This window comes from Clupea harengus, chromosome 11, assembly GCF_900700415.2.
Source record: "Clupea harengus chromosome 11, Ch_v2.0.2, whole genome shotgun sequence".
NCBI lineage: Eukaryota > Metazoa > Chordata > Actinopteri > Clupeiformes > Clupeidae > Clupea > Clupea harengus.
The window spans coordinates 14889624-14915003 of record NC_045162.1 but is presented as its reverse complement, the minus strand read 5'-3'; the positions used below and the strand labels follow the sequence as shown (position 1 = coordinate 14915003).

Here is a 25380-nt window from a genome sequence, read left to right as displayed (position 1 = left end):
TGCAATGTCCAAAAAAATGGAGGTTTAACTTGCCTTGCACCCGTCACTCAAACATATTCATTGTATTTGGAAACCAACTAAGCAATAAGCCCATTTCTGATTCTGTTCCCTTTATCTATTTAATGACCCATCTGTCAGTAAACCCACTTGTCCTCCAAAGATCCATCTCCTGATGAAGTGATTCACCCATTCACCTAACTATCTACTCTTTGTTTCTTGCTTTTGGTTTGGTAACTGTATTTTCATATTTAGAGGTTTCAGTGTGATGTACTGGGCTTTCCAGATGGGTTATGACCCAACTTTACAAATTGGGTGCTATGCTATTAGTTACAACATAATGAGTTTAGTAACAAGGCACGTTCATGTTATGTTATTATTACATAAAGTTAACCTACTGCAGAGTAACAATACTCTGAACCTGTGTACTTAAAAGGGTTAGGGTTGTGGGAGTACAGAATATACAGAATAAGTACAATTAAGCACAATTAATATGTTACCTTGTACTAAATGATAGAGATTCTATGTAGTACAGCTTCAAAATATGTTTATAGTTATAGTTTAAGTATTTAGCAGACACTTGCTTGTCCAAAGCAACTAGAAAATAGATAGATTAAAAACAATGAGGAATTAAACATTGTGCATAATGCAACACAACCCGTCTAACAATATCAAATCTAATGTTAAAGTTAAACTATGAGGAATTAAGCACTGTACATCATGTCAATCTAACGATATCAAATATAAAGTTAAAGTAAAAACCCAGTCAAAGTCTGGCCATTTCTAGTTGAGGGCTGTCAGTATTCAGCCAGAAGGGTCTTAGTTCCTCCTGCTCTTCAGTCTGTGGTGTGACCGGCTCTGGCCTCTCCACTTGCGCTGCTCAGAGGTCAGCTGGTCACCTCCACCTGCCTTAACTGCAGTCTAGACGCCCACTCAATCCCCCGAGGCGACTCAAAGACCACCGGGTTAGACTCGGGGGGCCACGGAGAGAGAGGGTCAATCTGGGGCCAAACCACAATATTCTTCACAAGACATGATTTTAAATAGGCTGAGCACATTTTCAGTATTTCAGGCAGTTGTTTTTCTTATTTTTGCATGCCATCTCAGAAGAAGGTTTATACTCCTACACAGTAACAAGAGGGTATTGTTCTAGTACGGCCCTCATGGACCATCACAAGTACTGCTTCCAATGATAAACCATGTCATCTATATGCGTGACTATACTTTTGCACCAATTACTATCTAAAAACGATTTTCTGGTGATAATTTTCTCTCTCTCTCTCTCTCTGTTTCAGAGAGAGACACATATAAAAAGGGAGGGAGAATAACTGAGAACGTGAGGAATGCCTTTCATGAGATCACTATCGCCCAGTGCTCATTCCCCCACATTAACATCAAACATGTCTCTTTCACACAGAGGTCTGTATTGCCCTCAAATAAATTCCTATCTAGCATAAAAGGCCTCCACTCCCTTCTTTCTCCAGGCATCACGCTAGGCCATTGCAGCCTGTGTAAAATGGGATCAAATTCAGCTCTTTGTAATCTGTGCTATTCATCAAACAAATGAGGAATGCTACACCAATGGAAAACATCCCTGGACCTTAAGCAAAGCATCAGTGCAACATTCCATGCGACTAAGGGCAGAGGTGAATTCTTAGATTTTTTTCCCTGTTCCACATCAGACTGAACTCCTGAAATTATTTCATTTTTCCCACAAAGTCAAAAACACAAGGACTGTCATGATGTAAATCTTATAGATTTAGCATTGGGACATTAAAGCTGCTTAAGATTCACCTGAATGGATCGTTTATTGGCTGGATCTGCAAAATCTCAAATTGTTTTCACCACACATTCGCTACTGTTCCGTGTTCCATTCTATTGGTGAGTCACTGTTCTTTGGCAGATGCTGAAAACCTTCGAATAGCCACAGAAATATAAATCTGTCACCTATTTTTCAGTCAACATTATTGGACAAAGGTGCCCCTGGCCGCAACAGGGGTGTGTGTTGTAAACCCATTGTGCTGTGCAGGACACTGTGATTTTTCTGTTTTCATGATTTCTTTCTTATTCTGGCCCTGTTGTAACACTCCCATCTCCATAATTGGAAGGTTGTCCAAGCCTCAGCCTTGCTAGGTTCACCAACCTTGCTTCACCAGCAGTGTATCTTTAATGGTGATTTGTCCTCCGGGCGGCAGGCAGCAGGCGTTTATGACATGTTTTTCATCCATTTCCTCATTCAGATGTGCTGCCAGAGGTTCTTTCTGCCAACAGAATGACAACAGCATCTAGATGTGACGGGTGGGAGTGGGATAAGTGAGTCACCTGTTTCCTAGCGAGTCACCTGACACTCCCTTAATTTCTTCTGGTCACATGCAGGTAAAATAGCACACCGCGAGGTCAGTCTTTTGTTTGAATTAGCAGCGCGGCAAACGCAGTGGTGAGAGCACTGTTGGAATGGGGATTCTGCCGGTGGTGATTTTACGTGAAGCGGTGCACCGTGCTTAAAATACTTTGTTCCGGTCTACATTCTATGCAACAGCACAGACGTACAGGAGTCATTTGTAGCCACTGTTTTTCCCTACCTTAGTTTTAGATCGAATACGAAATTAGTGGGGGGGAACATTTAAACCACATTCGCTGTTCCAGTGCAACTAGTATTAAGCCAGCAGCTCAAGGCTTGCATTGGCGGTTATGTTCTGCTACAATGTGTGCCTTTTGACCGTGTGTGTGTGAAACCACCTCCAAGTTGTGTTTGGTTATTTATTTATTTATTGTGTTTGGCTGAGCCTACTCTTTTCTTTTCATTCCTTTGCAGTGAGAGTGCTCTCTTTTGGTGTGATTAATTATGATTTGATAGCTCTGTCACGATTGACATATTAGTGTCCTCTCTTTATCTTAAGGTTGTAGCAGGCATAGTAGCCTAACTGCAGCTCTGGTGCTGCTTGGTATTAGTGGCTTGTGTAAGCACTTTATGGGAATTGTGCAATATTGTATCACTATTTATATGCAAGCTATTTATTGCCACACTGAACTTTAAGTATTTATTGATAAGCATCTATTTATATCTCCGCCTTCAAATAAAACATCAGAAAATAAAGTGCATTATTTTCATACGCCGCCTCCTTCCTCATTTCATTTAGTTGAATAACCCATAGTGGGGAATACCGGGTCCACGACCCCCTTGTCCTAGCTAATTCTGATTCTTAACCAAGCTTCAGTCTGGTCTAGGTTACATAGAGAAACGTCTCGGTTACTTACGTAACCTCGGTTCCTTAAGCAGGAACCAGATATAACATAATGGTACATGACGTAAGTCATGGGGTACAAATCGAAGCATTTATCTATTTACGCCTGAAAGGCCGCGAGATCTGTCAGCGCGCGCTCCTGGCCCCGCCTTCCAGGAGCACTATAATATCATTACGCGCCCTCAGATCTGCCTTGGAAAGAAACTGAGCAAGACAATCAATCCAAGGTAACACTGTACACGCCAACCTTGTTATATCTGGTTCCTGCTTAAGGAACCGAGGTTACGTAAGTAACCGAGACGTTCCTTATCGCAGTTCACTGCGATATAACATAATGGGACCCTATACATTCCCGCGTGATAATACAGTGGCAGCCAATTACACACACCAGCTCTACTGAAGCCTTTGCCCTCATAGAGGTTCATACGGCCGCTGGCGGTGAACATATTAACAGGGCAACCTTTGTCATAGGCGGCAAGTGTTCGACGCGGCGAGAAACCAGGGGGTTCTCCAGATCGCCAGGGCTTTCCTGCATCTGGAGGACACCACTACTCTGCGATGCCTGTCTGTGACTGCGTTGAGCTTCATAGACAGGTACCATATTTGGAATGGCCGCATACGCAACATCCCCAACGGGAGCGCTATAGCGGCCGACGCCATCATCCCTAACAGGCGTTGGTAGCGCAGCGACGAGACTGACTGTCCCCGTCGGAACTGGCGCACGCATGTTTTGATGGCATTTATTCGTTCTTGAGACAGCCTGACCTCCATGGAGGTGGAGTCTAAGATCATACCCAGAAAATGCGTAACTTGCCTGGGGCAGAGAACGCTTTTTTCTCTGTTTACAACAAAACCCAGTCGATACAGGTGCGCCACCGCTAGATGGCCATCCTGCACTGCTGCAGCTTTTGAATGAGACGCAATTAACCAGTCGTCCAAATAATTGTAAACGCGTAAGCCGCGTAGACGTAATGGGGCGATAGCTGCCTCTACGCACTTTGTAAATACCCTCTGCGCTAGGGACAGGCCGAATGGGAGTGCGTTGAATTGGTACGCTATTCCTCCGAACGCAAACCTCAGATATTTCCGATGTCTGTGGTGGATCGGAATGTGGAAATAAGCGTCTTTTAAGTCTATCGTGATAAACCAATCGTTTGGCCTTATAAACTGCACAAGCCTGCGTGGGGTCAACATTCTGAACCGTAGCGGCATGAGTGCTTTGTTTAACACACGTAGATCTAATATTGGCCGATAATTCCCGTCTCTTTTGGGTACGAGGAAGTAACGGCTGTAGAAGCCTGCATTCCTCTCCTTGAGAGGGACTCTGCTTATGGCCTTCTTTCTGAGCAGGGAGATTATTTCTTCCCGTAGGAAGTGAGACTGTTCTCGCTGCATCACAGACTGTATTACTCTGCTGAATGGCGGAGGGGAACGGGCGAATTGCAGCACGTAACCCTTTGCGACCGTCTTTAGCACCCATGGTGACACTGCGCATGCGCGCCAACTTTCCGCACAACCAGGGAGGTTGTGCTCTGAGTTGAATTTGTCGGGGACTAACCCGCTCATGGTCAATGAGTCTAAGCCTAGATCTACACCCACTCCGCCTAGGGAGGGAGACGAGATCTGGGGCTGCCCCCTCATGTTTTTGAAAAAAATGTGGGGGTGCGATTGCACTGTGTGCATCGCGGGGGAGTTACACAAGCATGTCTGGGCACTGCGCCATCTGGGACAGGAGTTAGGACATATGATTGTGGTGCTTGTGAAAACCTGCTTACCGTGCTGGACATGATTTCCACATGTGAGCGACGGGCTGATTTCTGTGGAGGCGGTGTGGACTCCACCGCTCCCCCCTGTGTGACGAGTGGCTGACTGTCACGATCAGGAAGCTTGAGGTCTCCCTCTGCCTCGCCCGCGGCGAGCGGAGTGCTGCCGCGGAGCCTGGGCTGCGCCCTGGGCAGGGCGCGCAGCTGGTCGCTGTGCTGCAGGCTGCGCTGGAGGGCGGAAGGGTTGTCTCTGCCAGCCTCGCCCGGTGGATACCTTTGCTGGAGGCGCTGGCGAGCGGAACCCGCTTCTCTTCCGGCCCGGTGCGGGTGTGGTGTGTCCTGAGGAGGACGTCTCACCCGTGCCACTAGAGCGAGGCATCCAAGCCTGGAATACCTCTCTGCTCTTCTGCTGTTCTTCGAACTTGGCAGCCATTGTGACCACTGCCTCCCCGAAGGCGCCCTGGACAGAGACCGGGGCGTCGAGGAGTGGTGCTTTTTCTCTGTCTGACAGCTTAGCCAGTGATAGCCACAGAGACCTCTGGGTAGCCACCGCGGCACCCATCACCCTCCCCAGTGCCTGTGCCGTGCACCGGGTTAGTCTGAGCGACAGATCCATCGCGCGACGGAGTTCTGCCACAGACGGGTGATCTTCCCCCAGCGACAAGGCAAGCTCAGTCAGGAGCTTTGCCTGGTAGCGCTGTAGCAATGCAGCCGTATTGGTCGTGCAGGCAGCCTGCCCTGCAGCCAAGTAGGACTTCTCTGCCAGCTGAGCCTGGTGTCTGCCCACCCGCGTGGGCAGGAGAGGCTTCTGGCCGAGACGCATCGTGGGGGATGCGGACGAGAGGTAGCCCGCTACTGCATCCTCCACCTGAGGAAAGGAGAGGTAGCCCCTCTCCTTAGCCATGTGGAGCTGCATGTAGGGCGCGAACCCCGGCACCGGGGCTCGGCCCGAGTAGGGTATTGCCCATGTCGCCTGCAGTTCCTCGTGCACCTCCTCGAAAAAGGGGATGCCGCTGGGAACTGACGCGGCGGAGCCAGCATAGAACTCCCCGTCCAGCAGCGAGGACCGCACACTGGGAGGGGGAGGGAGAGGGAGCCCGAGGCAGCTGGCTGCTCTCAGCGCAACCTCGTGGAGCTGCTGGCCCAGGAGCCGAGACGAGGTAGGAGGTGTCTCCACCCGCAACCTGACGTCATGGCTCGTCTGCATTGCTTCCGCGATTGAGCTGTGCTCATCGGAGAAGTCTAGCAGACTATCCTCATCCAGGCTGATGTCCAGCTCGAGCGCATCGTGGGGGATGGGCTGGACACCGCTTGGTTGAAGCTCCTCAGCCTCGCTGCCCGCAGCCCCAGGGCTGACAGGCGGCGGAGACGGGGAGAGACCCGGGAGCGGAGCTGCCGCCGCAAGGCGACTGCTCACGCTCACCAAGTCCAAGGCTGAAGACGCACTCATTCCTACGGGGGCGTCAGCCCCGGATGGAACTAGTGCAGTCTCCTCGGCGTCCTTGCGCTTCCAGAACGCAAGGCGCCTGGTAGCCTTAGCTAGCGGGAGGCTAGCACAGATGGAACAGACAGGGGCTTTGCCCTGAAAGCGCGCCCTCTGCGTGGTCCCTGCTTAGGCAGGTCACGCACCGACGGTGGCGGTCGCCCTTGGGACGGACGTGACCGCAGTCGGGGTAGTGTCTGGCCATCTTTTATCAATCTGAAAGTAGAGAAGAATGTTAAAACACAAGCACACTATCTGCAACGAACACGTTGTTAGCAAGCTAGCAGGCTAGTCAGAAACTTAGCCAGCCAGGCAGCAAGGATAGCAGCCACTACTTTCAAAATGAAATTAAGCCAAAGAATTTCGTAGCGCCCTGAGCTAGTGAGGGTTAAGGAACCCGGATAACTCACCAAACCGTAGAGAGCGAAAGCACACAAAACTCTTTTTTTGACTGTGGTAGAGCGTTTGAGATATGCTCGGAGATGTTCACTCCGTCTTGCGAAGTTTTAAAAGAGGCAGATCTGAGGGCGCGTAATGATATTATAGTGCTCCTGGAAGGCGGGGCCAGGAGCGCGCGCTGACAGATCTCGCGGCCTTTCAGGCGTGAATAGATAAATGCTTCGATTTGTACCCCATGACTTACGTCATGTACCATTATGTTATATCGCAGTGAACTGCGATAAGGAACTTAAAATCACACCAACTTACACAAACAGAAATGTCTCAACACCAGTAACATGTTCCAGTGTACAATGAACAGTTATTGAACAAACCTCTCCACCTGCCTAGCCATGCCTATCATTAGACATGATGTGAGTGTGTGTGTGTGTGTGTGGGTGGGGCAGGGGGACTGCCTGTGTATGTGCATGCATGCGCTGTGTGTGTGTCAGAACAGATCCAGGTACCATTAAATCGCCCAGGGGAGGTTTCTGCTGTTCTTGTTTTTTTTTTTCTCTCTCTCTCTCTCTCTCTCTCTCTCTCTCTCGCTCTCTTTCTCTTTCTCCAGCCTACAGCGTTGACAGCAGCAACATCAGAAACATGTCACCTAAAAGCCTGTCACGACCTCCATCACCTGCCAGACAGCGTTCTGGTGACAGCCGCACCAGGTAAAGGTTCAGCCAGGAGGGACAGAGGCAAACAGGCAAGCAGCAGCGTGACGTGACTCACTCCAGCCTCCCGCAAGACAAGGCAACCGCCACCCAGCACACTCATGGGTGACCCTGCTCTCCCTCACGTAGCACACTATAGAGAGGGTGTGAGCAGAGAGAGAGAGAGAGACAGACAGAGAGAGAGAGAGAATATGGTAGGTGAGTGAGAAATAGACAGGGGCACAGAGAGTTAAAATGCAGGAGACAACCCAATAGGGAGTTGAAGGTTGGAAAGGTCAGATGGAGTTAAAAAAAAGAAGAAAGGAAAGAAAAAAAGAGCGAGGGAAAGAGACAGATCTATGAATTATTCTTCTCTAATCCCGTCTGGCAAGAAGCCTCTGAAGGCATGCGCTGCGAAGACATTCCCCTTCTACAGACAACCGTTTAAACGGACCTGGGATATCAAATATTTAAGCCTGCTTGTCTATCGATATGTCCTCAGCTGCTTAGGCAGCTCGTGGCAGCAGGATTTCAGACGGGACTCCGAGAGCCACCGAAAGCCGTTTATTCTAGGCAGGGATGCCTTTTGACGCCAATTAAGAACAGATGTAAGAGAGGGTGGCTGTGTTGGAAGGGAATGGCATAAGCAGGCATGACTGTTGACATACCCCCGGCCTGTACACACAAACCAATTACGCAGGAGTCTCTCAAGCTGACTGGAGGAACATAGTGGGGTGTGGAAACTGGGAGGGAGAGAAAGAGAGAGTGGGAGGAAGGGAGAGAGAGAGAGAGAGAGAGAAAAAGGGGAGAGAGCGAGAGAGATAGGGAGATGGAGAGAGAGGGAGAAAGGGAGAGGAATCAAGAATCACTTTTGTGATGACCTGTTTCTCTGTGTGTGTGTGTGTGTTCATGTGTGTGTGAGTTATGAGAATAAATCAGGTTGATTAATCTGCCTCTGAGCACTAGTTGACCTGATGTGAATATTCCATGTCCTTACATGAAGAATGCTAATCAAACCTTTTTAACCACATCTCCATTTTCATGCATTCATTGAAATGCAAAGTGCTTTGATAACCTGACCATGACACAAAATAAAGATATCATGAGTTCCACACAGTTGAGTAAAAGCTTTTATCTACTTAAAACATTCCTTTCGTAAGGGTCATGGAAGTGGTTTTCTTTTTGGGTTTTGGAGCTATTTTGCATTCCCTCGCAATAATTCCTTCACAATGATTTAGCATTCCATTGCTAACTCGCAAGAATTGCGAGGTAACACAAAATATATTGCGTGGGAACCCAAAAGTACAGCGAGGTAAAACAAAAATATTGCAAAGTATTTCAAAAGTATCACAGTAATTTTTTTTCTAAACCTGGCTTTAATGGTGCAGCTATGCAATATATCTTTCCACAGTTGACTGTGGTTTGAGAGAGAGCCTTAGCAAAGACAGAGAGGTATGGAGTCCTTCCTCTCCTCTCATCTCATCATCTCTTCTCCTATCTTCTCTTCTCTTCTCTTCTCTTCTCTTCTCTTCTCTTCTCTTCTCTTCTCTTCTCTTCTCTTCTCCTCTCCTCTCCTCTCCTCTCCTCTCCTCTCCTCTTCTCCTCTCCTCTCAGTTGTCATGAGGATTTGCGGATGACAAAGAGTGTCTGATGACCCTGCTGAGATTTTGTACTGGTGTGGTCAGTGCTGTGTTGTGTTGTGCTGTGCTGTGCTGTGTTGTGTTGTGTTGTGTTCTGCTGTGTTCTGCTGTGTTGTGGGTTCTGAATCACCTGTCATTTTTGTTTAAGGCTTATTTTTACGGAAGAAGCCCTGTGCAAGTACTGGATTTGATCACTTCAGTAGCTTTTGCATTTATCAAACAGATCCTCCAGCCTATGCGCGGCATATGTAAAAGCGAGTGAGGAGAATGTGCATCTGTAGGCAAAGCATGACATAGTAATGATGCGTTTTATTCTTATGTGTGGGCTCTCTGGGAATCCGGCCTGTGGCCTTGGTGCCGTAAGTGCCTTGCCCCCGTGCTGAGCTACAGCTGATGTACACAAGGCATGTGATCTAACAAGATGGATGTATGTACAGGCAAGTCCATGTGTTCCATGTGGCAGGAATAATGATGCAAAAACAAAACTACCTTGTACATGTAGGAGAAACCATGGGTGCCATTTTGGTTTGAAAAGTTCTCTTTTAGAGCATTTTAAAACCACATAACACCAGGACAACGTTTCTGACATTCAAAAGAAAAAGCATGCAATTTAGATAGATTGATAGTCTGAAATAATGCACTGGAACAAATGTGATAGCAATAGCTACATTGTAATACTTAGATGTAACACACAACTTTCATTTCTCATTTTATACCTTCTTGTGATTAAGCATTTAGAAAACCCCAATGAATAGAAAGCTTCTCAAACTAAATTTGCTAAATGACTAAATGTAAATTTAGTTTGAGAAGCTTTCTATTCATTGGGGTTTTCTATTCGTTTTATCCTCTATACAGACAATGTCCCATCCTCTATAATGGCAATGCCCCATCCTCTATAATGCCAATGCCTCATCCTCAGACACCTCCCCTGGGCCAGAGAGAAGGGAAGGAAGTCAGTAAAGATGACTTGAGTATTTTGGAATTATGAATGTGTAGAAAGTGTGTTTACATTTCCAACCAAGCTTACTTGAATTTGATTTAGAGAAAGAAAGGTAGAGAGAACCAGAGAGGGAAAGAGATGTAGAAACACAGAGCAGGGTAGCTCGTGTGTGCATAGAAACAATCAGATGGTTGTCACTTCACAGTTGGGAGAGAGACGGAGAAACAGAGTGTTGTTGTTCAGCACACACAGGAGGTGCCCATAATGAACACCTGTGCTCGTGCTTTGAATGGTGAGGACAGTCGATATCTGTTTATGAACAAATTAAACAAATGGAAATATGCAGTGCCATTATGCTTCATCAAAGATTAATCCACAATTTTACAATATCAACTTTCACAACTTTAGGACTTCAAAGAATGCACTTCATGAGGCTTTGCCTTTGGCGTTTTGCAACTATTCATACACTGCTGAGTACACCACATTATGCATGTATTACATTTTTTTTGCAGTTATCCCTTATTAACACCACTGGGTGGTCTTAAAATGCATAGATATGTAAATGAATGCAGAGACTTAGCATTCATGCTGCATACTAAACAAGGTGATTCTAAACTTTGTCTAACAGGAAGTGCTTAGTCTACACAACTATAGTTTCATAGTTAAGTTTCACTGCAGATGGTACCCACTCAAGCCACAAAAAGTACAGCACTTTAAACCTAAAGTTGTATGCTAAATACATAAACTTAAATATTGAAGTTTGTAATTGTTGTTGGTACAGAGGCAGAAGGCAAGATATCTTTGTTTATCCATGTTTTTGCACTGCATAGTAGAGACTAAAGACAGTAAGTTTAGCCAAAGACAGATTCAATTCTCAAAATGTCAGCTGTCTCCATCTTATAATTTGAATTATTTGATAAATAATATGAAATCGTTTCAATTGAGTAAGGCCCTGACATTAAAGTTCTGGGAGAAAGCATACAATAGAATGCTTGTGGGGACTGTGTATAGATGCAAGGAGAGTGATCTGTCTCGAGTTCTTGGAAGATTGCAAATTGCATTTTGGTAAATGAATTTATTGCCAGTTGCACACAGCATGATGGATCAAAATGGATGTCAAAATAAAGAATACCTTACCAGTGACAATCTAATATCAAATCTAATGACCTTGATTCAGAGGACAGTAAGGCGGTTCAGTCGTGCGTCTACTGTCGATACCCCAGGCAGAGCCAGCATCTCATTATTTCTCAGAAAACGCCAGCTATGCAGAGCTTCTGGACTGAGGTAATGGTGGTCATTTCCCTGGCCATAAATGGTGAGTCTGTGAATGTTCCATTACAAATGTCAGACCAGAGAATAGTGCCAATAGGAAGTCAGATGGTGAGGCATCTGCAAACAGAAAAATAAAATGGTACCCAGAGAAAGTTCGATTAATACTTTAAGTTTGACAGCGAAGTAGACTTTACACACATCTGTAAACAGAATCCGTAGAGCAGGACCCAGAGGAAATACATAAGACTGATAGTAGCGGTCGGGAAGTCTGATAGTAGCTCAAGTTGAGCACAGAGCTTAACCGAGTCCAGGTTCATGCATTTCCCTCTTTTCCACCCTTTTGGGTCAGTGAGGAAGAATTTCAGGCAGTTACAGGCTCTTTACGTGGCCGTCAACATATTGCTTTCACCCATGAAGAACTTATAAAATCAAAAACCGAAAGTAGCCATAAATTGTATTTTAGAAAGTTTTGAGAGAAATGCCGTTTTGTTATGCATGAGTCATGGCTCACATCTATGGTACTCCCACAGAATTGTCACTTGAGTTCAGGCTACAGAAACCTCCATATGTTGCCTAGAGATAAGCAGGGGCCTTGGAAACAGCGGCGTCCTTCAGGGGCCCAACTTCAAGCCTCAGCAAAGTACAACTTAGAGGGGAGTAGAGAGGCAAAGATACCTCTTTAGTTCTCAGGTGACTGTTTCTTTATCACACAATATCTCAACACACTTTGGCTTCCTACAAAAGGATTTAGTTAGTCTAAAAAAGAAATGTTTACTTTTTAGCCCTCTACAACCTGACACATGCAGGGTTGGCTATGCTGGCTCCCCTATTTCCCTGATTTGGAAGCACAGGCCCAGTCGAGTTGCGTAGTGTGGCAGTAGAGTAAAACTAGATAATACTGGGATAAATACACATTACACATCCTCCTTTGACTAACAACACACAATCTGTGCCTTCTTCTGTGATAATTGTCTTTAACAACAACAGCACACAGCAAAGCCCCCACTGTGTCCATTTACCAGACACAGTGGTAAATGGGGTGAGGGTAAGATGAGAGTGGGGTAAGATGAGCCAAACTAAGATAGACTAGCTAGATTAAGCACTTTTCCCAAAATGACGGCGGTGGGGCAAAATGAGCCAGAGCCTTGGGGGTAAGTTCAACCGGTGGTTCATCTCACACCAAGTTCACATGAAGTTAAGTGAAATATTTGGTGTTTAAATGTAAAATATTCAATGAGGTAAAATAAGTGTTGCACCCTAACAATGAATAAATGACATATTTTATACTTTAGATGTAACAGTTATCCTGCTACGTAATTCCAGAAGAAAATCAGATAGAGGCTCAATGTTTATCTGTGATATGTATTCATATATATATTTTTTAGTTCTCTCCACGCCATTAGGCGCACAAGGCCGCAACTTCTGGATAGTTGCATTTTAAGTAATCATTTTAGTTTTTCTGGGAACAGGTGATTGGCCTGTAGCCCAACCCCCAAGGACCAATTATTCATAGCCCATCTGTAATATCTATGCGTTTTCTAATTATTCATAGCACATCTGTAATATCTATGCGTTTTCTAATTATTCATAGCACATCTGTAATATCTATGATACCCTTTACAGTTAATAATGTGGCAGACACTCCTATCCCAAATGCATTACAGGTAAGATATCAGTATAGTATTTATCAGGATATGTTCATTGCATTATGGGAATGAAACCCATAAGTTGCTATTATCATCATTCTGCTCTTGAGTTGAGCGACCGGAGTGCATCACTGGTGCTACTAGTGGCAAGTAACTACATTTCAAACAAAGGCTTCAGTTCAACGTTATTGCACTTAGCCACCTCTGATCCCTGATTGGTAGGCCCTTCAGAATAGGCCATTGTTTCATCTTGCAACATCAGTTCTAGACTGTGATCCCAGTGATTACTAAAGAGAAAACATGGCTGTGATAAGTACAGTACGTGAAGTTACAGGAAAGGAAAAGTTAGAAAGTAAGAGAGAGAGAGAAAGGGAAAAGAGAGAGAGAGAGAGAGAGAGAGAGAGAGAGAGAGAGAGAAAGGAGGAGGGGATGAACGGAGGGGATGAAAACCATGGTCTGCAGATTTGAGCTCTCTGCTCTGATGAGTGATTGCAGGGGGGCTTAGGTGAGAGTGTGTGGTGGAGGTGAGAGTGTGGGGTGGAGGTGAGAGGAACCGGAGCGGCACGTCTGATCAGATCCATCCAGACGAGAGCGGAGCGGAGTGGAGCAGTGGAGGGGATTAGGGTGTGTCTGGCCAGCTAGAGATGCCGTGGGGGGGCTCTGGACATCTGGCTCAGATGCTCTCTGCTCCACTTCCACTGTGTACCCACACGAAACGGAGCAGCAGTCCACAACCGATAACAGGCTGATGCCATATGATTATACGCTTGGCCTGTTTCTGTGTCTGCGTGTGTGAGTGTGTGTGTGTGTGTGTGTGTGCGCGCGCATTTGTGTGTGTGTGTGTTTGTATGTGCATGCATTTGTCTGTGTGTGTGAGTGTGTGCACCAGTGTATGTGCATGTCAGTGAGTCTGTGTGTGTGTGTGTGTGTTCACTGCTAAAGGCTTATATTCTGTGAATAGATTCACTTTCGCCCTCCTGAGGGCAGAATGACACACCTTACAGTGATTCTAAATAGTGTGTCTAAAAAGCAGATAATCACCACCACCTCTCTCAGGGTTTCTCTCTGTCCCTCTCTTTCTCCCTCTGTCTCTCCCCCCCCCCCCCCCCCCCCCTCTCTCTCTCTCTCTGTCTCCGCTAGTCCAGTCACACTGTCCAGCTCACTCATACACTACACATAAAGTCAGTTGGCTGCACCAAAAGCAGCAGAGCACAGAGGCAAGGAATATAGAGGGAATACAAGTATTTTAGAATATCAAATGGAAAAGGAAAATTAATTTGTGCTTCGAATTCAGCTAAGGAGTTTGTTGGGAATGAGGTTGATAGCTGATCACATCACGTACCACACAATTTCTTTTAAATTAATCCCTGATAAAACCAGAGAGGTTTAAAAATATTATTTTTCACCTTTAATATGCATAGTCCTTGTTCCACTCCTATCAAACTACACACTTCACATGCATTAATGTAGTCTCATTGTTGGCACAATCTGAAAAGAAATTGCACGGAGCCCCAACCAGCCACGGTGGTTTAATTAAAAAAAGGACAGAAGATATAGAAGATATGTCCTAAGAAGGATTTTGTGCCTACAGCTAGTGAAGCACATACAGTTTTTAATAGGCCATTCCCATTAAAGCCAAATATACTGCAGCTCTGGCTTCCCCTTGCAGCTCTCTCTCTCTCTCTCTCTCTCTCTCTCTCTCTCTCTCTCTCTTTCACACACACACACACACACACACACACACACACACACACACACACACACACACACACACACACACACACTCGTTTTGTAAACAAAAACAGTTTTTCTTTCTGTAAACTATACCGTTCCAGTCCCATGGCACTGAAGACAGCTTGAGGGCTATTGGTTGTGATTAACCCTGCAGAGGGGTCCCCTAATTAAAGTGCCGTGTCTCTGGGCTTAAACACAGGCTCACTTTACAGGTCTCCTGAATTATTCACAACAGCTGAATGAGCAACTGCACACTCTGACAAAAGAGTGTGAGAGAGAGTGAGAGAGAGAGAGCGAGAGAGAGAGAGAAAGAGAGAGAGAGGAGGAGGACGTCAAACAGAAAGAGAGAGTGGGAAAGAAAAATTAGAGAGAAAAGAAGACAGAGAAAAGGAGGAACATGTAAGAAGATAGAGCAGGGGGATAAAAGGAAAGGGAAAGATGGAGAAAGAGAGAGAGAGAGAGAGGGGGGGGGCAGAAAAAGTGTGTTTGAGAGCGAGAGCAGTCTGTGGTCTGGTGTAGCCTTACATCAGGAGGAAATAGTGAGCTGAGGAAGGAAAGGAGAGGTGGAGTGAGGGAGAAGAAAGCCTATCGTAGAGAGTGGCGATGCGGGAGGGAAGAGACAGGGCGATGGGAGAGAATTAGAGAAGATGAGAAGACAGGGAATGGCTAATGCATGGGGAGTGGGTGGTGGTTAGAGTGCAGGAGAGCAGAGAGCATACAGATAGGGAGGCGCGAGGAGAGGGCGGAGAGGAGAGGAGAGAGGAGTAGGTTGCTAAAGAGAGGGGGAGTCTGCAGAAGTAAGCAAGACTAAAATATATCTTTTTAGAGCAACATCACACATTCAGCCAGCTGCACTGGTGCAATAGGTTTGTTTCTCTGAGAGGTCAGTGCGCATAGCCCTCATACATCTGACATAAGCATGTAATAAACCTGCAGTATGTCAGGAGCCACCCATTTGTTGAGACAAGATCAGATTACTTTCGGCATTAAAATGGCGTTATGCGTTAGTGACATTGCGTCAACTGGTATGTCAGATTTGATATGAAGGGTAAGATTGTGAAAGGGTAGAGTAAATGAGTGGGGGGGGGGGGGGGGGGCAGGGGGTGTGTGGTGGTGATGGTGAGATTATTGATGGTGAAGGTTAATTAAGTATCTATCAGCCAAAAGTCTTGCCTGTCATACACCCACAGCTGGCACTAAGTCTTGCGTTTTTCAGCTGCAACTTATGTTATTTCCAGTGTGATCGCTGCTGAACCTTCAAGCTAAATGCACTAATATTCCTCAATATGCCTCTGCAGGTTATCTCAGCCTCTGCCGCTGATAAGGACACAAGGACACTAATAAGGCTGGTTGGGGTTGGGAACAGTAGTTAAGACACGGAATCAAATAAAAGATACTTAAGTCTGATAACGGTGAAGTCTGTCCAGTGTGATTTGGTACTAGGTAAAACTGGAGGGAGTAAATGTGTGATCTGGTAAACAACAAAGACATGCATGCACTTCTGTGTGTGTGTGAGTGTGTGCATGTACTGTATCTTTGTGTGTGTGGTGTGTGCACGTGTGTATGTTTGTGTGTACATTTGTGTTCACTGCTACAGGCTTATATTCTGTGAATAGATTCACTCTCGTCCTCCTGAGGGCAGAATGACACACCTTAAAGTGATTCTAAATGGTTCTAAATTCGCCCAGAAATCCCCTACTGTGACTTAATTGTGCTGTCAGACGTGACACCTAATCATCAGGTGGGAGCGAAGCAGCAGGTCAATGAAAGCATGGAGGGTCACTGAGGGTATCTAAAGAGATGCACATTTCACACTCGAATGCCCCTTAACTAGTCCTGGCTTGATCAGTGTGTGTATTGTTATGTTTGTTTTATAGCAATTATGAAGCGCAGAAAAAAAGATCACAGCCTTGGAACTGAAATGTTTAAATTACGCAAAGCAATACAACATATAGAATATATAAGGAAAAATAGCGAATGACACCAAGAACTGCATGGCCTTCACTGATCTCAGAACATGTTTTATTCACAGTTTAATCATAATTTCAAGGACAAAAATGCCTCCAACCCTGTGGTTGGCAATGTCTTTGATCAGATAAAACTCTCCCATCCCTATTCCTACTAATACATGGTCAAAAACACTGTAGTTGTTTTCAGTTTGATCAGTATCTTACAGAAACACTTAGGAAAAACAGAAAACCAAGAAAGAATCGTACAACAAAAAAACCAAAGAACATCGTGTGGCCCATTCAGACAGCAACTGCAGGAACGCGAGTGTGCGATGATGTCTATTTTGAAATGGCAACATTTGTTTTGAGCTCATACTGTCCTAGTTATGTTAAAATACAGTTGGATATTATCAATGTTACAGACCTACAATAAAAGAAAAACATGAAAAATCCGAACACAAAGCATGTCTTTGGAATGATAAAGGCTAAATTCATCAGCAGTAGGAGAGCGTATTATATTTGGAATTTTTCATACTGGCATAGCGAGAGATGTATAGTTTCTCTTGGGGGGGATGGGGTGGGCTGGGGGGTGCTTTGGAATGCTTCTCAGTTACCAAGCAACCAACCAGTCAGCTGAAGAGATGAATGGTCTCGGCGATCTGACATCTTAACCAGATGGATGCTCACATACAGTACATTCAGCTATCGCGGTTATCTCAGTTGTGGTTATCGCTGGCCAAAACAAAAACCTAAATACTTTTCTTTTTTGTTTTCATGACTATTCACAGAGTATTCACATAACATAAATATACATCTATATGTACACACACAAACCTCAATGCGAGTGTCCAGGCACTTTCTCACTGCTTTGAGAGGCTCTGAGGGAAAGGGGGGGGTACTGTGTGTAGATAAAAACCTTGAGCTGACTGGTCCATTCCCCTGCACTGATGGGATCTCAGTCAGTGCCACAGTAAGACTCAGTGCCACTATCCTTCAGCTGGACCTCTTAAAAACACACTCTCATTTCAGTCTGGTAGATGCAGTGAGCCGCTTCTCTCTGCCACTTAAGTTCTGGTAAATCCTTCTGACATAGTCAGCCTATGGCAGTCACGAGAGACTGAAGATATAAAACTTAAAGTTTTAAACACCATGTTAAGTGCAGACTATCTGAACCTACTTCAGCTGCAGTTTAAGCCCTGCTTTGGATACACATATCTGTTGACGTTACAGGATTTTCCCTGGCAACTTCTACTGACATGTTGCAGAAATTCCGCATAATTTCTGCATAATTTCTATGGCTGCAAGTAGGAAAGTTTGTGGGAAACTTTCTGTCTACTGGCTGTTATGTCACTGTGGGAGGTAAGAGAGTCTAACACAGCTAGAGTTGGAGAATGGGCCATTAGTCTCACAAACTCCCACTGGCTTTTTGTTAGACTTCAGACTACTAGCTGACTCTCTCTTGATGTCATGTCATCTGTCATATGGGGCAAATAGGAGAAATTGCATGTCATTAATGTCACCCTGTAAAGAGTAGTGCCACAGAGGACAGTATCAGGGGTGACTTAAATTTGTCATGGAAATGGCAAAAGGATGGATAAGAGTACCTGACCCATGAAATTGGTCTTGAGCACGAACATTTATCTGATATCACATTTACTCTTTGATCCACCATTAAAAAAAAACAAATTACAAAAAACAAACCAAAAATAAGATACAAAATGAAGCATCCACTCAACAACACAAGTTCAGTTCAATGATAAATAGTTACAAATTGGCAAAATCCTTTAGCGTTTTTTCTTTTTTTTTACTACTTCCTTTATTTCCAGTACCCCTTTAGTTACTGTATAATTTCGAATTAACAAATAAACACTGTAAAGCTCCTCAAAGTCTCTCTTCAAGGACCATTGCATCAGCACATACAGGGGTCATAGAGTAATACACTTGCACAACGTAAACACTGGCATGCCGGTGAGGAGCAAACTGTAGGCAGTCTTTACACATCTCGCACACAAGAGATGGGATAGCACTTTCCGAGACAAGATAATCTGCAGATGCTATATCTATGTACAGCACACTTAGGGAGGAGAAGAGAGCAGACTGGCGCAGGCTTCAGAAGCCAAGGCGATACCATGGCCCGTGGCCCGTGGCCTGTCTCCAAGACGTCTGTGAGGCTGGCACATAGTGACTAGCAAGCCCTCCATCACAGCAGCGGTACCTGGGCTCCTCCAAGTTAGTCGGTATTAAAGACTGTACCACAAATAGTGTCACGTGAAATCAAAACAAAAGAAGAACTCAAACACACAACGCATGGTTCGATATGAAGATTCTCTGCTTCGCACAAATGCGAGGATGTTGCAGGAGTAGGTCTGCTTGACAGGAGCCAAATGTCTGGCAGGCTGTTGGTAAATTAGCCAATGCCTTTGATGCAGGCAATTCGAACCTGCGTTTGCACGTCTGAGAGTGACCATGTACGTTTACTTGAGTTGTGTGTGTGTGTGTGTGTGTGTGTGTGTGTGTGTGCGTGTGTGTGTGTGTGTGTGTTTGTTTATTTGTAATATGTTTTCTCTCCCAGATAGCTCCGTTGTATCTTGAATAACATAGAGTAAGGCTGAGTTTTGAGACATGGTACAGGCTTCTTAAACCATGGAGAAAACTGCCGCTGGTATATCAAGTGTGAGTCCAGACTAAACGTTTTCACATGATGGTGTATTTACCTCCTCACCAGGTAGAAAAATGAAACACTTCCAGCATGGAAATGCGAGTGGTGTGTTTAGCGGAGGTGTGCTGATTCTGGTCACACTCGTCTTCACCATGTTTAAGCCTAAAGCCTCAGGATGAGTGTGTGTGCCGCAGAGACACACACCTGCACCCGGTACCTCAACACCAACAACACTGGACACACAGAGCAGAACAGAAACACTAAAGACTTGGGGAGCGAGGGTGGGCTGATCCGGGGACTCAGAAACCGCAGCAAGAAAACTAAACAAAAAGAAAGCCTTTTTTTAAAGGTCAGGAAGGTGAAAAACTCTGCCTTTTCTGTTTTTTTTTTTTTTTTTTTGATTCGGTCATCATTGATAATTCATTGGACTTCTCTTCTGTCTGTGTTCTTGGTAGCAGGTAGACCCGGTGAACCAAGCAGAGTGGCAGTATACGGATGGGGGGTTGGGGTGGGGCTGGGGGTCAGAGAGAGCAGTCCCCATCCACTGCACGTGCAATCGCCCTGGCTGCTATCTCACCTCCATGCAGTCCAGGTACTCCAGCACCAGGTCATAGCAGAACCGGTACTGGTCCTGCAACACACAGTCAACGACAAAAAAGGCGTTCGTCAGTCAGATGAGGATATTCAGCGCATGATAACTCAGTAAGAACCCCCCACCCCCCTTCTGCCCTCTCACTGTACAATGACCTTAAACCTACCAGAGATTCCACCATGTTGGGCTTGGCGTTGCGCAGCGTCTTGACGGCGTAGAACACGTCTACCATGTTCTGGTACTGGATCATCTCCAGCAGGATGGTTGAGGCGCAGAAGGTACCACAGCGCCCTCCGCCATTCCTGTGTGGAGACACAAACACAGAGGCCACTGTAAGCCTAGAAACACACATCTGTGTGCGGCACGACACACGACAACATCATAACCCACATTTATGTGTGTGGCATGACACACAACAACATCCTAACCCACATTTCTGTGTGCGGCATGACACACAACAACATCCTAACCCACATTTCTGTGTGCGGCATGACACACAACAACATCCTAACCCACATTTCTGTGTGTGGCATGACACACAGCATCACAAAGCCATAGAGGAGGCCTGGGGGACAAGTACAGGTACATCTACCGGATATTAAACACACACACACACACACGCACACACACACACACACACACACACACACACACACACACACACACACACACACACACACACACACACACACACACACACACACACACAGACACACGCACACACACACACACACACATAACCCATCTCAAGAGGACAACATCAGCTATACCCCATAATAAGCGAAGTTAAATGTCAGCAAACACACGCATAACGACCTGTGGTTTATATCCCCTAGAGAGATGGGTTGGGATGCGTGAAGCATCGCCTAGCATCCGATGGAGGCAATATTAAGATAATCAATCGCAGTCACCGCTTTGGCAGCCCAGGATTTTAGAGTAGAGATAGAGACACAGATAGAGAGAGAGGGAGTGGGAGAGAGAGGGAGAGAGAAGAGAGAAATAGAGAGAGAGGGAGAGGGAGAGGGAAAGGGGGAGAGAGAGAGAGAGTGGAGGGGTGTGCATTCTGCATTAAAGCATAATTGATTTCATCTCCATAATCTTTTCCCTTGGTTGTTGTGGGTAACACACAGTGACAGCTCAGAGTGATGTGGTTGTGGAATGTGCCAAAGAGGACAGAGAGAGAGAGAGAGAGAAATAAAGAGAAAGAGCGAGAAATAGAGAGAAAGGAAGAGAGAGAGAGAGGGAGAGAGAAAGAAAGAGAGAGAGTACAGTAAAGAGAGAGTGAGGAGAGAGAGACAGAGAAGGAGAAAGAGATTGAGGGTAAGAGAGGCCAGGAACAAAGTGAGAGAGAAAGAGGACAGACACAGTGAGGAGTGGGTAGGAGAGAGACAGACAGAGAGAGACACACAGAGAGAGAGAGGGGGTGGGTGAGAGAGAGAGAATGCGAGGCGAAGCGGCAGAAAGAGACGTGCTCTGGTTGAGAAACGGGCAGCTGTGGCGGAGGCTGAGGCCATGCCAAGCTTGCAGGTGTGTGGCTACAAGAGACCCCTGTCAACGCAGCCCTGACAGGACCGCCATCAACAACACAAGCAAATTCTACTGCTGGACCGGAGTGCACTTTGAATGGGAATTATCTGCCGCAATGCAGCATGCGCCCCAATACTACCTGCTAAAATGGGATGCAATTAAACCAACCCACACTGTTTAAAAAAAAAAAAAAAAGAGGCTTTTGCACCTACATGCACAAATGCATCTTGGGGCTTATTAACTGACAAGAATGGCAAAATGCTTCTGTGAGGTTATCCACTCCAAATCTTACAGCTCCAGATCCCTCAGCCCGGACACGTTGAACTCTGTCAGGCCAGGATGTCCGTGCACACGGGGAGGTCGGACTTGACTGGAGCCCTGATTGATTGCCTGTCATTTTTCCTCAGTGGTCTCTGGGCTCGCTGAGCACTGAATAGGCTTATGATTAAGTGACCATCAAGACCCCAAGCCCTGCTCTGGTCTCCTCAGACACGAGGCTGCTGATTGCACTGTTGGACAGTCAGAGGCAAACTGCTTGTAGCACACAGAGCCAGAAAGTTCACCGTGAGGTTTTGATTAAGTAGGGGGAGGGGGCGAGAGTGGAGGTGGAGGTGGAGGTGGTGGTGGTGGTGGTGGTGGTGGTGACAGGTGTTAGTTTAACCCCAGTCAAGAGCCATCAGCCTGAGTTTGTACCAAATCAGGGCAGGACTGTCCCCTGTCAGAAACCAAGTTGATCTTGCGCGACTCTACACGTCGGATGATGTTTGACAGAAAAGTCAAACCCTTAAGTTTTGAGCTCAGGGAGTCACTGGGTCAAAATGCACAACACACCAACTGCCACAACCGACCGCAAAACAAATTCAGTGACAAATCTCTGGGAACGTGAGCCATGGCAGACAAACGTTTTCTAACAAAGAGAAAGTGCTGTTTTGATCAGGACCAAAGAGAACCCCGCCAATCAGCAGCAGATGGTGACAGATGGGAGATGAAATTTGACCGAACAGCAGCCATTTTTCTTACCCCCCTCTGGCAAGCGTAAGGAGGTGGTACTGTCAAACCGTCAGTGTCATTAAATGCTCGCTTCCCGACAGCGACTTGAAGCAAGTAAGCACAGCACGCTCTGCGAAGGCAAACTGTCCCCGAGGACTAAGGACACCACTCCAGGCTGATTGAGCAGAGTTTCTGGAAGTTTGTCTCTGATTAGCTGTGTGTGTGTGTGTGTGTGTGTGTGTGTGTGTGTGTGTGTGTGTGTGTGTGTGTGTGTGTGTGTGTGTGTGTGTGTGTGATGGAGTGTGGGGGGGATGTTACATGCTGATGCTTTATTGATCGGGGGATTGATCCCTGACCACTACTTTGACATATGGGGTTTGGCTGATACTGGAAACTTCATACTTTTGCTTTGATTTCCATTTCCATGAGAACACGGCACATCCCTTCCATGCCTCTACGATTAACCCCATGGCATTGTTGACGAAAACAGAGAAAAAATGACATTTCTGGAATCTTGAATCCAACCTTTGCACTACATCATCACACCAACACAATAATAGCATTGTCATAATCCTTAAAAGCTTTTCTTTCCGATTAATACTGACAAATGAAATGACTGCTTGCAAAGTAACCTAAAATTAGTGAAATGATCAGGTACGCACAGCTCTCAGTCACAGGACAGTGTAAACACTCACGCCTTCATTAGTTGTCACATCCGCGCACGGTCGCCAGTCCTCTAGAGAGCGACACTCATCCTAGAGCACATAGCACTAACCTTTTCTTCTACACTGGGCTACACCTGCGGTGATCACCACTTCCTACTTAAGCACTGGGTGCCCTTCCCTCTTCACTCTGTTCCTTCTTCTCTCAGGAAGACTTTGTTTGTGGGCCTTGACCCCGTTGGTGTAATGCGAATGTTATCGCGGGTTAGCTTAGCATAAGCTAGCCGCGACATCCATTGACTATCACTAGTGTTGTGCATCTACGCCGAAGGGAATACTTCTTTCTTGTGGATCATACTTTCTCTTGTGGATTACCTCTTATGGATTACCTTCTGTTGGACTAACCATTCTACTGTGGAATGTACCGTTGTTAAGTGAGACTGTTAGGCTATGAACTTTGCTAACCTAGCAGTGTTTGCTACTGTGTAGATCTGGCTAACTAGCCTACTGTGAATAAACTCTTTTGTTGCACCTGACCTGCAATCTGCGTGTGTGCCTGAAAACCCCGGCCTGATATTAGTTGCTCTATTCACATGCTAAAGACTTTGTCATTACCTGTGGCTCCAAGGGAGGGGATATACCACGCGGGGGAACGTTTTGTAACATTTTTGTAAACAAAACACCAGCCAGGTCCAAGTACAATTCCTTTATTTTGAGGCAAGTCCTGCCAGGGTCAACTTGAGTGCGTTTTAATGGAAATATGGGGAGAACTGGAGTATTTTTTCTTACCAAGCTTTCAAATCCCAAAGATAATGAGACGTATCTGAATAGGAACTGGATGAGGAAGTTTACATTTCTAACGTACTAGGAGATTTTCGTTTTTAGCGTAACATACTTGCTAATGGGGTTATGACGAGTAGTGATACATCACATGTTCATAAACGACAAACAAACCTTGCATTTCTCTGTGCAATAGGTAGTGTTACATGGCCAGTCATTTATCTTCAGCCAGAGTATTTCTCTTAGTTTGCTGTGTGTGCTAGTGTGAGTTTATTCATCCAGTAGAATGCTTTGAGTGGTGATAGAGTGTTTGCATAAGTCGGTATGTAGTTTAAGTTTATATTTCTTGAAAATAATTCTTATTCTCTAATTCAATAGACATTCCCTTGTGAAAGGCTTTGTGTTAGGATGAGAAAGGGTGTTAACAGCCCCTCTCTGCATATGCCTGGTGCAAGGCTATGAGTCCTCCTCTAGATACCTTTTGATACTTTAATGACAAGGTCATCAATGTTAGACGACCATTTATTTATTCATATGAATGGAGTGATGAAGGGCATATGCTTATAGCATACCCGAGTCCTTGGATAATCACCTCAAGTGACTAAAACAGTTTGTCACTGTGGTTTGTGTTTTTGCCCATATTCCAGCACAAGCCAAAACTACAGTATAGGGATCTATACAGAAAAATACAAATACGACATGCATACTACTTACCTTATGTTGTGCATAATTCAAACAAATAAATGTACCTTTGAAACCACTGTTTAAAGTTGCAAAGATTAGTATCTGAGCATGTCTTAACCACAAAAGTGCCTGACTCCTGGAGCTCGAAGTTTGGCTGATCTGCACTGAGACATTTGCAAGCAGTGTCTCCATCCTCGATGTCTAAGTGTCTTTGGGCAAAACACAGAACCCCTAAAGATTCCCGATCAGTGGGTTACCTGCCTTCAGTCTATCAGTTTATTTGCACATAAATACATATTTATTAATTGTAAAGTGCTTTGATTATGCGTTAAGTCGCTCTCAGATATGAGTTTCTCATGAATGTGATGTCTCTGAGAGTGTATGTGTGCATGTGTGTCTTCTGATCACTCACAGGCAGTGGACAACATTGATGTCTCTGAGTGTCTATGTGTGCATGTGTGTGTCCTCTTAACACTCACAGGCAGTGGACGACAGTGCGCCCGTCTCCACACTCCCTCTGCCACTTGTGCACATGTGCCAGCAGGTTGAGGAAGGACTTCTTGGAGTCGGGGACGTCTCGGTACGCAGACCAGCGCAGGAACTGGAACTGGCACACCACCAGCTGGCCTTCCTGCAGCTGCACTCAGAGAATTGAGGAAGAAGAGGGGAACAGAGGCCAACATTTCTGTTTGATTATCTGAGGTTTTAAGGTGCATGTATGGGTGTGTG

General features: G+C 45.6%; 1 protein-coding gene across 15 annotated transcripts in view; it reads right to left on the bottom strand.

Annotated features, from left to right (window-relative positions):
• Positions 1-16813: 16813 nt before the first annotated feature.
• Positions 16814-25380, bottom strand: part of ptprub (protein tyrosine phosphatase receptor type Ub) — a 201774-nt gene continuing 193207 nt past the window's right edge. For all 15 annotated transcript variants that reach the window (XM_031575606.2, XM_031575612.2, XM_031575609.2 and 12 more), the window contains 3 exons: positions 25131-25288; positions 20175-20310; positions 16814-20047 (listed from right to left, as the gene is read on the bottom strand). In XM_031575606.2, coding sequence (XP_031431466.1) covers positions 19985-20047; positions 20175-20310; positions 25131-25288 — 357 coding nt within the window. In that variant the 3' untranslated portion in view covers positions 16814-19984. The remainder of the gene's footprint in view (positions 20048-20174; positions 20311-25130; positions 25289-25380) is intronic.